At 40.0% G+C, this 16701-nt stretch overlaps 1 protein-coding gene across 1 annotated transcript; it reads left to right on the top strand.

The window, feature by feature from the left end:
- The first annotated feature begins 454 nt into the window (after positions 1-454).
- LOC139445302 (probable UDP-sugar transporter protein SLC35A4) lies at positions 455-14990 on the top strand. Its single transcript, XM_071226460.1, has 10 exons — positions 455-1163; positions 4424-4530; positions 4743-4848; positions 4960-5124; positions 7809-7867; positions 9111-9173; positions 9301-9442; positions 9852-9951; positions 11278-11339; positions 12104-14990. Exons 1-10 carry the CDS (start codon positions 1140-1142, stop codon positions 12290-12292), a joined length of 1017 nt encoding a protein of 338 aa, XP_071082561.1. The 5' UTR covers positions 455-1139; the 3' UTR covers positions 12293-14990.
- The last annotated feature ends 1711 nt before the right edge of the window (positions 14991-16701 follow it).

Raw genomic sequence — 16701 nt, 5'->3', positions numbered from 1 at the left:
ATGTGATAACACGTGTGTTTTAATGAATCTGTAGCTTTCGGAGGTTCCATGCTTAAATCTTCAAACCAGCACTAGATTTATCTAGGTTGATATGATTCCGAGATGGGTCTATGTTTGGAATCTGGAGATTCCCATTTCGGTTTATTCCAAAATAATTATTTGTTACAAAGAAACGAAATACGGCAATTTCAAACAACTACTTTGTCCTTTCAATTAGAAAATTGATAGTGCTAAAAACATCCGGTGTAAAACTCGCATTCATTCACAGACATAATTATGTAAACGTTTTTTACAAATCTGTTGCAACAGAAACCATTTGTAACATAATTCGTATTCCGTTTCAAGTTTTGAAAACATCGTAGAACAGTCGGAAGACCTCGGGTATTTACGGCCAAGACGACTGTGCATAGGAGTTCATTTCCGAGAACATATTTTATCGTGTTGTGATGTTCTAAATGATCGTATCTTCCAAGTCGTGCGTACGGTGTCCACTAAAACATCTAATCTAGCATGTGCTGTTAGTCTGCTTCAGGAGAGAAGGCCTACAGATTATGGAGGGGATCACGGGAAGAGAATTTACCTATTTTTACGTTTTACCAACATATCAGCATTTACTCGCCGCAACAAGACACAGAGATGCGTTTCAACGAAGTGACAGATTGAGAGGCCGGTCGTCAACTCCGGCTCGATAGTGAAGACGAAACGGTACTTTCTTCCCAGTTTGTTGTTCGGCGGGTCTGTCAATATGGCTGCAGCGTGTTTTTACTAGCGGTCTCTGTACTCTCTCCAAGATGACAAGCTTGCGATGTCAGGGACTCCGCGGGCGGGTCGACATTGACCAACCGTAACCATTTTCAGGACAACCATGATATGTGAAGCATTGGGAGGTTGTCTTGGTCGGCGTCACTTCTTAGCTACTAAGCTAGCTCATGCTAGACCCATGTTCAGACTGTACAATATCACCGGGATATAGGCCTATTAACATGGCTAGATACCTAATGTGATTTCCTCAGTCCTAATGGTATTCTTGACTCACCATTTGAAGACTTGAAATGTTTCCTTGGAAGTTCAGGTTTTAGTTGAATGTCGTCCGATTATTGAGTTTGAGATGCCTGGAGAGGAATGCTGTATACGAAAATATGATGGCCTCACCTTGGGGCAAGGTGTGTGGACATTCTTTTTTTTAACAACATTGAATTTAATTGAAGATTTGATTAAATGAGTGTAGCGATGCAACATATACTAGCAACAATAGCAATAGGGATCCAACGAGAGATCTCAGGTCATTTTCATCAATTATTGATGACTCGAGAACTCGCTAAGCGGAGGTAACTCTAACAGACATACTGTGTCTGTGTTAATTTCAATACACTTGTACATAATAACAGAAATTCATATGTTTCCATTAAGGATACAGTATAAGTGCTTTGTCAGTTATCCAATTACATAGAAGTTAGTTTATATTAACAAGCACATTCTCATAAGACTGCTGTTATTAGATTTCATTTGATTGATATTGCAAATAAATTTCCTGTTACTAAAACATAGAGCAAGTATTTGACTGAAGTAGATAAGTTACATGGAAGTGTATTCATTTTGTAGAAAGTTCTATAGTTGTCCAAGACATTTTAATGTGTTCCACTGTCATTGCCATGCATGAATTATATAGGTCATCCTGTCACAGAAAGTTACAATAATGAAAATCTTAGACACAAATGAGTTTAGTTACATTTCATATAAGTTACGTTATATATTATTTGCGTTCTTTTTGCTAGAAAACGGATGCTACATAAGCCTATACACTGAACTCTTATTCATAAAGATAATTACGTCATCATATTGATATTATTAATGTCTCGAACACGAGTCGAGTTTCACCCCCTTGGATAATCGATTGAAAGATTTGGACTCATTGAAGCCCAAAGTAGCATAAATAGTGATAGCATATGAAGACACTCCGTAAAAAGACTGCTACCAGACCTTATAATAAGTTTACCATTTGAAAAACTTGACTCAGGCTGGCTCCCCTGGAATATGTATTCATCACTAGTATGTACTTTGATTGATGATATATGTATTTTACAGTATTCATGGTACTAAACATGCTAAAGTCATCATTTACTGATTTAACAGTGTTTAAATCTTGTTAGCTATGATGAAGAGGTGAGTTTAGAGAACATTTGATAATAAACAAATTTTAAAAGTGTTAAAGGGGCACTGATCTAACGCAATTCCCCAGGACTGGTTGTTGCCTTTGTTATTGTTTTTTCCCAGTGAGTACCCGGATGTATAGCAGAAATCTAGACTAGTTCGCGACCTCTGCTGCGCCATTCGTAGGCGCATTAGTCACTTTTATGGGTAGTAATAAGGGCGTATGTTCACATTGATCAACAAAATGAAATACAGTTGTATACAGAGGTAATAAGGAAATGTAGGTATCTTTGTGGGTAGCATCGGTAATGGTGACGAAGTTTTGATAAGTCACTTGCTTGGTAATTTTGCGATTTTCGTTTACACTATTTTGACTTGCAACACAAAGTAAATATTTCACCTGAGCATTGCTTTTTGATAGTGTGTACATTTTTTACTGTCAAAATGTGTAACATTTTCAAACTTATTAAACGACTAAATAATCAGTTATTTAACCAAATGACTGAAAAACATTTCCATCTGTATTATTATGATAACGAATTCCAAACATTTTGTTGTTTAATGTCATCACCAAGAGACTGAAAATGTTACGTTGAAAAATACATTTCTATGTTGTTTGGCTTCTAATCCTACATAATAATCTGTTCTGATGTTTGTAGGCCCTTTTGATCGTCTTAATCAATCTGGACAGATTTTTCAGTCAAAATGACTGAAATATTTACACATTTTATGAATAGTCTGAGAGAATTACATTTTACAAATTGGCGGTAATATATACACGCTTACAAGGCAAAAGGCCTGTGAAAACAACGTCTATATCGTGCATTGAAGAATTTCCCAACCAAGACGTAGAGAAACAAGGACGAATCGGTTCAGTGCTACAGCAAATGAAGGAAAACAAAATGCAAATATCATAATTACAACCTACCAAATTTATGTGTATAAATTTTTGGCAGCTTCCTTGTTCGAGGAATGTATCCGTGAATATCCACACAAAGGAACAATATCCCACTCGTCTGCAGCTGTACAAAGAAACTTATTCGATGTCACGTGTCTCTGTAACAATCACATATTTTAAAAGATATATATCGTTTCGGGATATTATAACCCGTGTTCGTTTCTCAACTGATCACTTGGATTGTTTCAGGTGTTTCACATAGGTGTCAAGTCTCAAGGGTCGGCTGAGAAAGCCCTCGTGACAAATATTTTCATAACGTCCACGGTTCCTAAAAAATCCATTGAGTGATAGATAACAATGATCAATCAATCAATGTATTATCAGTTAACCCTTTGAACAAAGTATGTTGTTTTTACATCGGCACTTCACGCAAGGATATGAGTGTATTCCCTTTGTTTTAGTAAACCTAGACATGTAAACACTCACTGTTGACATATCCACTGTGCAAAGATAACAGTGATTAATCAATCAACGTATTTTCTGTTAATCCTTTGATGATTCGGAACTATCCGTTGATTTACAAAAAAAAGTAAATCAACTGATCATTCACCTCTTGCTGGTCTGCCACGTGCATATTACATAACACACATTTCACCTTACTTCAAACCTGGATTTAGATTGAATAATTACCCCAGACACAATAAATGCCAAATGGGAACCTTTGTCAGGTAATCTAAGTGGTGCTACCACTAATTGTACAAGTAATAAATTCATTAACTGAGCATCAAGTGAATGACGACAAATACACAAGTGTAGGGTTATACGAGAAAACGTGGATGACAACAAGGGAGTAGTAATCGTATAATCGACGCAATCCGAAATCCGAAAATGCTTTCACTGCATGGATACTTTTTTTAGTGTTAACTATAACCATCTGGGGTATTTCCAAATGACGACATCCGATGAGCTCCGCCGTTCTTTTTGTCTGTTAGTTTAGGCTGAAGAAATTAATTAACATGCGCCCTTTGTCGAAATCTTTATAGAGCACGGTTGACCAATCAGTGTTTATGCAAAAATGCATAAAACAAATATTGCCTCCAGCCTCCAAGTTTATTTAGCTGTCCTTGCAGATGGTAGCCCAGTCTCTGGTCACGCTCAGTTGCGTTGCGTATCATCCGGGTACTCACGGGGGAAAAAACAATAACAAAGGCAACAACCAGTCCGGGGAATTGCGTTAGATTAGTGCCCCTTTAAGCCTGTTTGAGAATTTACTCAGCAATATGTACCTTTTTTAACAAAACAGAAAAAATGAATATCTTAAAAATGATACCTACCACCAATCATGTTGATATAAAATATAACATTTCTTTTCAGAAGTCCAGAAGGAGTTATCTTCCTGTGAATGGATTACCTCCCCTTCAGTCTTGCCTCAACAAGCGTGCAATATGGACCCTGCTTTGGTGGTTATTGCTGATTGCAGAGTATGTATTATAATCATATTCAGCATCTTAAATGGGTTTCATACCAAATACATGATAAAAAAAAAATTCCATTGCAAAATTTACATCAAGCTGCATATGTAGTCATGGTAGTCAAACCAATGATAACATTGATTATGTTACCAGCATTGAGGTCCCAGAATCAGGAAATCCTGATCAGTACTATTGTCAAACCACTATTTTGGTAATTACAGGGTGTTCATCTACAGCTCATACACCATCCTGGCGCACCTGTGTCTGGTGGAGGGGAAACTGCCGTTCAGGTCATCGTCAGTCGTCCTCTGTACAGAAGTCCTCAAGGTTTGTCTTGTTGTAGAGCCTGTTTTATTATTTTGTATTTGAAATCTCTTTCTCAGAGCAGAACATTCATTGACAGATTGTGATTACATTGATGTATTGTTCGTGTTGTAGATTGTCTTGTCGATAGCAATGTTGTTGCCGGAACTGCGGAGAGGTGACATGACCATGCCGTCACTGTCCAACTGTTTGCTGTTCATGGTTCCAGCTGTGCTGTACTGCATCAACAACAACCTCAGTGTTTACATGCAGGTGCAGATGGACCCCACCACCTACCAGGTACCGGTAATGCTTGTAGCACCTCATAGGCGGCTTGGATCGTATACTCCCAGGGAGCTGTGAATGACAGTCGAGACGGGGGTAATAAATGTGTATCGCTTTGAGTTTGAGCATACACTAGTATGGGGAATCTAGGAATATCCACTGCAACACATTTTGCAGGGGGTATTAAAATGTACACTATGTGTTTGTCCATGCAAGATGTTTTTTCCGAAGCAGATCTTACAATATTTCAACAATGAAATTTGGCACATGCATAGGTCTAGAGGTGTACTGGTGTTTCTTGATTGGGATTTTCAACAAAAATATTTATTGGGTTTTCATGGCAACAACCTTGACTTAAGTTGGAAATGGTGGTAGTTTATGATTCACGATCAGTTCTTGAATATCGTACAATATTTCTTCACCGAACTTGGCACTAAGATAGGTTTAGTGGTAACTGGTGCCTTTTGATGGTTTGGGATTTTTAAAAATTATATTTTTTCAAGTTTCCATGGCAACAAAATATATGGTGTCTTGATTCTTATCTCGATATGATGCACATGATTTTCAAACTTTACATGCTAATCCTGCAAGAGGCAAAAGGTGCATTTCGAGTCGACATGTGATGCGTTCATGAGCATCAGTTCACACACCATACAGTATGTTCGTTTGTGCGTTGAACCATTCTAAAATCTCTTGAATATGAGAAATTCTTCATTTATTAATCAATTTGTATGGTATTTTTGTTTCTTTTGTCGGTGAGTATTTATATAACTACATGACATATTCACGACAAGTATTTACCATTGCAGGGGATATCAATGACTTTGTCCTCTTGTTATTATTACTAAACCATTATCCAGAGCATGTAGTGAGCAAACATGCCGCTGTGTCTAGCACTCTTCAGCAATCGGGCAATGACATTTAGACCTTTTATCTGTTTCTTGGTTTACTCTTTTCTTTCTCGAAATCTTAGTGAGGTGTTTTAAATAAAGATAAAATTTAAAAAAACATGTTGATTTGAAAGTGATCTCTGGAAAAAGATTTTTAATTTCTGAATCGTTATCCTGCAACTTGTTCTTATCTTCATATCCATACCAGTGAAAACAGTTAGCCTGAATGCACCCTGGAAGTAGGTCACTCACAGAGTTAGCTGCCCTTGATCTTGCTCTGTGTTGTGATTGCTACAATTGTAGGCCTGTATGGTGTCTAGAGTATCTCTTCAGCAAATGTTCCAACATGGTTGTCACTTCCCCTTTATCATCCTGTTTTGCCTCCTGTTTCGTCTCCGTCTCTGCCAGGTCCTGTTTTCCTTCAACCAGCCCCACTTACTCCACCTATATTGACCCTGGGGGGTGTTCTGCTGTTAACAATGGCTGCCTGGGAGTTGGGCTTTGAAGGGGAAGTGGAGAACCACCAGGTGGCACTGTTGGGCCTCCTTACGTTGGCACAGGTCATTACCTCATGGATCAAAGGATGGCCATCTACCTGAGTCAAGGGAGATAACTGTCTATAAAAGTCCAGTTTCAACCCTTGCCAAACTAGGCTGGAATTATGGAGTTATATTTTGGCTGGACTAATGAGTCTATGCATAGTTCAATCAAAAATCGTGTAACAAAATCAACATCTGGTTCTTTAACTGCCATACAGATTTCGGTCGATAGCAGGATTTGCAAAGCATGTGTACCATCACTAAGCGTCAGCAGATATTTTCTAAATCTTTTCATACTTTTAATCAAGGTGCTCATGTGATTTGATGCACTTCGTGAAGTAAGACCCGTTTTATTACAATATAGATCTTTGATTATCAATCAGATTGTCTTCACCGTGCACCGCCATTTTGTTTGAAGCAAAAGCAAGTGGTATGGAGGTAGAATCTGACTGGTCAGTAGGAGGGACATAACTCGTAATAGCCATTGGTTTTGCTACAATTGAACCCAGAAATTCCTGCCTAGTTTGGCAAGGATGGAAACTCAACGTTTACAGTCAGTTAAGTCCCTTGCCTCGGGAAGATGAAGAATAACGGGTGTGGTGGTCAGTTCCGAGTGGTCAATTGTGCCATTCATGTTAGGCACATTCCCAGGGACACACAAACAAATAATGCATCAGGGATGGGGTCTTTTGGAGTGACTTTCTGGTGTGGGTTCAGATGCATGTATATACAGAATACTCAGATTCCTGAAATTTCTGCAATTTTGGATCCCATGGGATCAGAGTTGGAATAGGTCCCAGGAACTCTTACTGCTTGTTGGAGGCTACATCTCCACTCATGGGGATTTCAGGTGAGGAAAGGCCCCTAGCAACCAAGAGGTGACTTGATCGATCAGAGGGGCAGACTTGGTGACTTGGTTGATGGTGTGGAGTGTTGCTCATGATATCAGTCATTAGATTTTCTGACCCTTTTTTGATTATTTATAGCTGAATTATTTCGATATTATTCAACACACATTCACCTGTAGGAGGCTTATCATTTGGATTGGATTGTCAGACTTTGTGACAGTAGGATTTCTGAGGCTTGAAAATCACTTGTTAGGTGTTTGTATGAACCTTGAAATAATATTACAGTAAATTCTCACAGAAATTGGATCCTGTTTGACCACAGGTTAGTTGCAGAACTTTATGGCTCTACATTACATTTATCTCTTATCTGACACTTGTTTATACTTTTGTTTAGCCAAACAGTGAATCCATTTTGTTTGCAGATCCTCGGCAACATGAAGGTGATCACTACAGCGGTGCTTTACAGGGTGATTATACGAAGGTGGGTGTAGGGGACAGTGTGTGTGATAGGTCGTATGATGGTCTGTATTTCTTACTTGTAATAGGGGGCATGGGTGGCCGAGTCGTCTAAGGTGCAGCAATTCGCTGTGCAGTGTTGCGTCCCTTGGGCACACCACAAACCTATGATTGTGGGTTCGCTCCGATTATGTTTCTAGGTTTGTCAGCACCATATCCGTGCTTGTGGGTTTCACGAAAGTGGTAAACATCTGAGACCTGCATCATTTCGGGCTTTCCTCCCACATTAAGCTGACACCCCATCATATAACTGGAATACTGTTAAAAGAGGCGTTAAACTTGACTCACTCACCATGCTCACTCACTTACTTGTAATGTTTAGTTTCAAAATGGATACAAGTAGAATCTTTCAAATAATTCTTGAAACACTATCCAGTAAATCGTTCCCCAGGATACAACTTGCCCATGTGGATATGGAATGATTAATATGATGAATTTCTTCTGTGAAATGAAGGAAGAAACTGACACCGAAGGAAAATGGCCAGCACCATTTTGGCTCGTTACTGTGTTAAAAATGTTACGCAATAATTTGCATCCAACAGGTGTATGAATTGAGAATGAATGCAAATAATTTACATTTCCAAGTCTTGTAAAAGAATGACTGTTTGAATCATCAAAATTTATCCCAATTCTAGATAACATGTTACATGTAACATGTGTTACTATTCCTATTGTAAGAAATACACACAAAGTTCACGTTGTCAGATGTTTCTTTTCTATAATAAGCTTAAGGCTTTGGAGCATGTGCATTGATATGACCTCAGTAAAATGTTTGCAAATCAAAGGAGAGTACCCTTTTGCAACATTGCGATACATCTGTGCTGACAGTTTTGTATCTTCTAACTTGTGTCTTGGCTGTATGTTAAGTAGATATTCGTGTAAGAATATTCATCAGCATGAGGTGATCTTATTAGACAGAAGGAAAATAAATACTCAGGCTTCAGATTACAGTGGAACCTCATTAATTGGGTCCCTGTTTGTCGATTTCTGTGTGTATGGACTATGTTAAACTAAAAAGGACATCACAGCAAACCTATGATTTGTTATGCTTCTGATGACAATTTCAAGGGAATTATTAACAGGGTTCAGCTTACATCTGAGACTGAAGCAACGTATGGTGTTACTGAAGATTGAGGTAGTGATGTTTGACTGTTATTCCATACCCAACAGACGTCGCTAAAATAGATAAATGTGTATTGTTTCTCTAGGAGGCTGACCATCATACAGTGGGCGTCTCTGACTGTGCTGGGTGCAGCAGGCATGTTTGACAGGTAATACCATCTTGTGATGATACACACTTGAGTTCTCAAGCTGACATTTGTTAAATGATGAAGCCACTGATTTTCACCTTGGCAAGATGACTAGGGTTGTAACAAGACTCTCACTCTGTCTGTTCAGCTATGGTGGTATGCAGACCAAGGGCGCATGGTCCGGGGAGATACACCTGACTGTGTCCGGTCTGATCATGATGTGCACCTACTGTTGTATATCAGGCTTCGCAGGGGTCTACACTGAATACATATTAAAGAAACACTATCAGGTAAATTTCACGGACCGGTTTTTTTATCTTGTTATTCCCACAATTGATTCTTTTTTCCTATTGTCTACAAGATTAGGTTTACAAATCATGTAGGGGAAGTTCAGCTGTATCATCATTGTGTTTGGGGATAACAGCTTAACATGGCTCAAGGGACATAACTCCTGTCTGATGTGAAGCTGAAACATCCTGAAGAAATGTTGCTGAATTGAAAATTTTAACACATGAATATGTGATTTTTTTCAATGAACCAAAGAAGCTTCTGTTAACCTCGCTAACTAAACCTGTTTTTTTTAACAGGTCTTTCCCATTTTGATTGTATTTTGGACCAACATTAACCAAATGCCAGTTGGTTAGATATGAAAGTTTGTTTTTTAAAGATTCATGAGTGAGTGTATCTGCTGTTTTCCAGACCTCTCTCCATGTTCAGAACACCTTACTGTACACATTCGGTATTGTCCTCAACGGGGGAGTGTGGGCCGTGCAGGAGGCTGGGAGTGGCAAGGAAGGAGGTATGATATGAACAATGTCAATGCTTGTATCTGTGCATCATGTATTCATCACACATGAATCCATATAGCCGCTTGGTGATGCAGTTTCTATTTATGATCAACGAATTAAGTGTTGGCATCCTCGCAGAGAGTCGGAAACCAGTGAGATTTGATGTGAACAATGTCAATACTTCCTGTATCAGTGCATTATGCCCTCAATCATCCGTCAATCCATATAGCCGCTTGGTGATGTAGTTTCTATTTATGATCAACGAATCAAGTGTTGGCCTCGTCCCAGAGAGTCGGAGGTTTGTCAGTACTTCATCTATCTGTGTATTATTCCCTTCCATCACCTGCAATCCATATATAGAGTATGGCTGACAAGTATGTATACACTGCCTCCTACCTGTATATATACTTGTCAGCCATATTCTGTACATGATTTGCTTGATAACGGTGTCAGTACCAACACCGAAACGCTGCTTCTAATGATAAAAAAGTTGTTCATCCATAAATCTTATCCTTACTATGTTTGTCATTATTTAAAGAAGATGTATTGTATAAATACTTTTTATACCATGTTAAAGAGTCTTTCAAAGAAGATGTTTACATAAGAAAAAGAGTCTCATGTGATTTCATGGTAATCTCAAAAGCAACCAGCGTGTATGCATATTGAAATCCCAGCTTAAGTTACCCTATACAGTATTTGTAGTGACGTTCAGTGCTGGTCTTGTCTTCTTCACTCCACACACTGCATTGATGCCTCTCATCTCTGCTAGATCTTCTGAAGTATTGACACCAGCAGGCGAGCTGAACACTCAAGGAGTAGCATCTCCCACTGTCCATCAGTCAAACCAGCCGATGAGCTGAACACACAAGGACTAGCATCTCCCACTGTCCATCAGTCAAACCAGCCGATGAGCTGAACACACAAGGTCTAGCATCTCCCACTGTCCATCAGTCAAACCAGCCGATGAGCTGAACACACAAGGACTAGCATCTCCCACTGTCCATCAGTCAAACCAGCCGATGAGCTGAACACACAAGGACTAGCATCTCCCACTGTCCATCAGTCAAATCAGTCGATGAGCTGAACACACAAGGACTAGCATCTCCCACTGTCCATCAGTCAAACCAGCCGATGAGCTGAACACACAAGGTCTAGCATCTCCAACTGTCCATCAGTCAAACCAGCAGGCGAGCTGAACACACAAGGACTAGCATCTCCCACTGTCCATCAGTCAAACCAGCCGATGAGCTGAACACACAAGGGCTATAATCTCCCACTGTCCATCAGTCAAACCAGTACCATCATCTGTAGAGTGTAGAATGTTGTTATGTTTGCAGGTGAGAGCTCTGGTGTGTTTGATGGATTCACTCTGTACACCTGGGTCATCGTTGTCACACAGGTATGGACAGGCCAACCAGGTCTTACATGTTTAATGTTAGAATCTGCAACATGTTGAGTTGAAATGGGTGCCATGTAAAATTGAAATATGTTCATTTATGATCCATATGTTATCTATATTGTTCATACCAAAGCACATGAATGGCTATTTAATGTGCCCTAAGACATTAACACAAGAATACAGACACCATAACTGACTTAATTTCTACTACCTTGTTGGTCTGACCCCTCTCACCCGGAAACCCCACATATATAGTGGACAAATACAGTTTAGGTGTATTTGAAGTGACATTGCTCAATCATCATGATTCGTGCATCTGGATGATTTCATTTGGAACTTGACTACCTCCATGGTCTAGTGGTACCGCGACCGCCTGGAGAGCAGAAAGTCTGGAGTTTAATCCCCGGCCATGTCATACCACAAAAAGCGTTAAGAGATGGTACTTGTTGTTACCCTGCCTGGCGCTTGTCTCAGACTCAGTATACTGTGTCTGAGTGGGGTATTCATGTTAAACTGCGGCATGGTATCTCAGTGGGCTAGCACTATAAAATCTGCATTAGTCAGGACAAGTACAAGAAGACGCACACGTCGCTATATAAGTGCAATAACTTGGACGTGATGTTGAACCCCGTTTCACCTCAACTCAGTTGGAACTCTGCCATCCATATTAACAGGTATATATATGGTGATAAGTTTTTTGTACAATAAACCCATGGCATAAAAATCATATTAAGGTCTGTGTCACTTGTTTTTGTTTCTTCCAGGCCTTCAACGGGCTGATAATGTCGGCCATCATGAAGCACGGCAGCAACATCACACGTCTCTTCATCATCTCCTGCGCCATGTTGGTGACGACTCTGCTCTCTGTCGCCATCTTCCAGTTGGCCCTCAACATGTATTATGTCCTGGCGTTTGTTTTGGTCATAGTGGCCCTGTACATGTATCATAGATGAGGCTGTTATCAAACTATTGACTGAGGAGTGTTTTAAATGGCTTGACATAAAATATGATGATCTGGAAAGTTGTTCAAGGTTTGATTGTTATGGTTATTATTACTGCAGTCATGACCTAGTTCTACCTGAAACAAGGTTGTGTTGAAGCTACTTGATCTTAAGTCCGGCATTTTCTGAATCTTCCCTTAACATGCTTAATATATTTAATAAGGAGATAAGAAGAATGTCTTTTGAGTGTAGAGCGTGGTTACCTGTAGATTTGACCACACTAAACTGCATTTGGATCTGAATATGCATCATGGGGCTATAGGAGAGTACTATATTTCAAGCTCTTTGTTTTCCCGAAAAACTTGAAAACTTGAAATTAAATCTTAAGTTGATTTCTGTCGTGTTTTCCCCCCCCCATGTTTTGGAGATAATGTGGCTTGGCTACTGTTGGCGGAAGTGAAAGATTTCTTGATATAGTTTGGTTCCCTGTTGAGGCAAATGGCTTTGGCATGTTGGTTGAGTGTGCCAGTGATGGCTTGTTTAATCAAGGAATGGTGGAAGGAGGTGTAGTGGATGTACTGGTGTGTGTGTGTTGGCTTGTGGTACACTGATGTTCTCAGTCCATCTGCTGTAGTATGGAGGGACACGTCTAGGAAGAGAAGGTGTTGATTGGTTTCTGTTGCCATGGTGAACTGGCTTCTCTGGTGCTGGGCATTGTGATGATTGAGGAGTTCTGTGGGGGTCGTTCTGGTGGTGAATGTGTCATCTACTTTCTGTTACCAGCAGAGGGGTTTGAAATGTGGTGCAGAGAGGGCAGATTCTTTGAAAGATGCCATGAAGATTTCAATGATGGGTGGAGACAGAGGGGAAGCCGTAGACAGTCCATGGATTTACTTGTAGTTCTTGTCTTGAAAGTGAAATATGAAGTGTCAAAGCAACTGGAGGCATAGTTGATGATGCTTTGACTTCAGGGTCTAGGTTGTGAATTCTGGTTTGGAGATTGTGGAAGATGACAAAGGCTTCTTGTAGAGGGATGTGGGTGAAGAGGTCAATGATGTTATCAGCTGACCATGGTACCTGTGAGATTTGCTTCTTTCAGCTGGTTGACGAAAGAGGAGGAATCGCTGATGTAGGACTTGCCATCTTTGCCTAAGGGAGCTAGCAGTCGGGAGAGGTACTGGGCGGTGTTATTGAAGACAGATCCCCTGGAACTAGTATTCTGTTACTCATGCATAAGGGGCTTGAGAATTGATATAGTGTCATTTATCTCTGTTTTCTGGAGCTCTTTCATGGTCTTCTTATGTTGACATTCTGCTTCAGCAGTGGGACTTCCTGGATGGTTAGGTGAGTGGTCATGTCAGAGAGGGTGGTGTTGACAAGCTGAAGGAAATCTAGGATGTTCATGACGACAGCTGCTTTGCCTTTGTCAGCTCCTGTTATGGTGTTATCTTTCTGGAGTGCAGTCATGGCATGTCTCTCGTGGGTGGGGAGGTTTTGGTGTGGTTTGGGGGCTTTCTGGATCAAGATTTTTTTGGCTGCTGTCAGGTGTACCAGAAATCAATCCAAGTCGTGAAAGTGTACCTCTGTTGACAAGGGAGCATATGATGCATATGCTCGCTGCAGAAAGTCATTGAAGCGACTTGTGAGAGAGCAACCTTAAGTCCTGCTGGAGAGCAGCAGCTGGAGTGTGCACTGTTCCAAGTTGGACATGACTCTGCTTGGACGTGATATCTCAGCAGATTGTTACCGTGTTTACAGAAATGTCAATGTCAATTGCTGTGCCCAAGATGTGATTACATCATTACCCACATTGCAACATCTATACAGGAGCTAAAGTAGCTCTGTAAACAATTTACGTTTTTATATTATGTACCCATTACATTTTGCTATGTATATTATACATATGATAGAAATCCTTTGATGTAACTTTAATATATCCAAGTGATGTTCAAAGATATATTAATCTGCCCCAAATGGAACCAGGTCAAGTTGTCACTGATACGCCCCAACATGAAGTCTTCAGGGATACATTGAAGTCACAATACATTGTAGCTCATCTAGGACATACATTGGTGACCCAATTGTGTGGATCGATGCTCATGATATTAATTACTGGATTGTCTGGTCCAGCCTCAACTATTTACAGAATGCTGTCATATAGCTGGAATACTGCTGAGTGCGGCGTTAAACAACAAACCAACCAACCCTTGAAGATCCTGGTTAGAATAGGTTTTCAGCAATCCATGCTGCAATTCCATGCTGTCGGGTGGTCAGGCTCGCTGACTTGGTTGTTGCATGTCATTGTATCCCAGTTGCGTTGATCTATACTCGTGAGTCAATCACTGGATTGTCTGGTCCAGACTCTATTATTTATAGATCACCGTCATATAGCAGTGTGGCGTTAAGCAACAAACAAACATTGGTCACAATGCAATTCACAATACAATATATTTGTGTTTACATTTTTTGTATTTTTGTAGTATCACTATTTATGCCTGATCTTCGTGGAACTTCAAACAACAATAACCAGACAGTGAGATTTTATAAGATGAAGCCAAAGTGTTGAATTGCATGAGATTTTAGACTGTTTATGTGCAGGTAATAAATACCTATTGTTAAGTTATACTTATCTATACAGAATGAAGCGTGTAACTCTTACTATATAATCCAGTGATAGATGTAATGGGCAGTGAATCCATGCCATCGAGATCAACACCAAGTCACAAAGTCTGTCAATCCATTAAGTCGCTGGACCCGTGAAGATCCAGGTTAGAATAGGTCTTCAGCAACCCATGCCTGCCCTAACAGGTGACTATGCTTGTTGTAAGAGGGATTGGGTGGCCAGGCTTGCTGATGTGCTTGATGCATGTCATCGTATCCCAATTGTGTTGCTCATGATATCAATCACCGGATTGTCTGGTCCAGACTCGATTATTTACAGACAGCCATCATATAGCTTGAATTTTTATGTTCGTCTGTAGTAAGCCAGTAGTTAGGTGTATAGTTTAACTCAATGACCTTGCACTGTACCTCTGATATGTGCACTTGCTGACCCATCTCATGTACCAATGATCTAGTCGTGTGTGATATCATTTCATGTTTTCATGTGATACCACAAGATATGGCAATGTGATGTTAGACTGATATATATTATATACACTGATATACAGATAATTTGATTGTGCTGTCACTGTAGACAACAGACAAATGGTACATCTCCATTGTAAGCAGTAAGTCAGAGCTTGAAAAGATTTAGACTGTGACTCCTGGAGCTGTATTCAACCAATAGGGGTTTGGAAAAAGTCTGATGCATGATATAGAGTAAGTACAAGGCGGTAAATAGACATTTACTGTAAAGAATGAATTCTCGCTTTGAACTCCTGATCAGCCCATATCCTTTCTTACAGGCATGTGTGTATCTTGTCAAAACTATGAGTACATAAAAAATGTATTGAGGTATTTTTATGAGATCTTTAATTTAATATGTTTTACAATAAACATGTCTTCTTCATACATCATATTTTAATAAGCATTACTGATATTTTTGCAGTATTATGTTTATCAAATTTACTGATATTTTTTTGAAATATGACAATAAAATTATTACCAAGTTCCTATGGGATGTTGTGTTTATCTTTTTGAGAGGAAGTAGCTGTCCCCTCTGTGTAGACTGTTACCACAGTGTCTTAGATCTGCCCTGGGAAATGTCTGCCCTCTATGTGAACTGTTGCCACAGTGTCTTAGATCTGCCCTGGGAAATGACTGCCCTCTATGTGAACTGTTGTCTTAGGTCTGCCCTGGGAAATGTCTGCCCTCTATGTGAACTGTTACCACAGTGTCTTAAATCTGCCCTGGGAAATGTCTGCCCTCTATGTAAACTGTTGCCACAGTGTCTTAGATCTGCCCTGGGAAATGTCTGCCCTCAATGTAAACTGTTGCCACAGTGTCTTAGATCTGCCCTGGGAAATGTCTGCCCTCTATGTAGACTGTTGCCACTGTCTTAGATCTGCCCCCCTTGGAAATGGCTGCCCTCTACGTGAACTGTTGTCTTAGATCTGCCCTGGGAAATGGCTGCCCTCTATGTGAACTGTTGTCACAGTGTCTTAGATCTGCCCTGGGAAATGTCTGCCCTCTATGTAGACTGTTGTCACAGTGTCTTAGATCTTCCCTGGGAAATGTCTGCCCTCTATGTGAACTGTTGTCACAGTGTCCTAGATCTTCCCTGGGAAATGTCTGCCCTCTATGTGAACTATTGCCTTTGATCTGCACTAGGAAATGGTTCCCACTTTGTAAACTTGATACGACAGTTTGATCTTCCCTGGGAAATGGCTGAGCTTCTGAGATAACCATCAGCTGGATGTCTAAAGAACTCTTCTTTTGCAAGATGAATCCAAGTAATGTGGACTTTCATTCTGATTGTC

This window comes from Haliotis cracherodii, unplaced genomic scaffold, assembly GCF_022045235.1.
Source record: "Haliotis cracherodii isolate W230 unplaced genomic scaffold, xgHalCrac1.p SCAF_1, whole genome shotgun sequence".
In the NCBI taxonomy this organism is placed as follows: Eukaryota; Metazoa; Mollusca; class Gastropoda; order Lepetellida; family Haliotidae; genus Haliotis; species Haliotis cracherodii.
The sequence above is the reverse complement of the archived record's forward strand: the minus strand, read 5'-3'. Positions and strand labels throughout refer to the sequence as shown.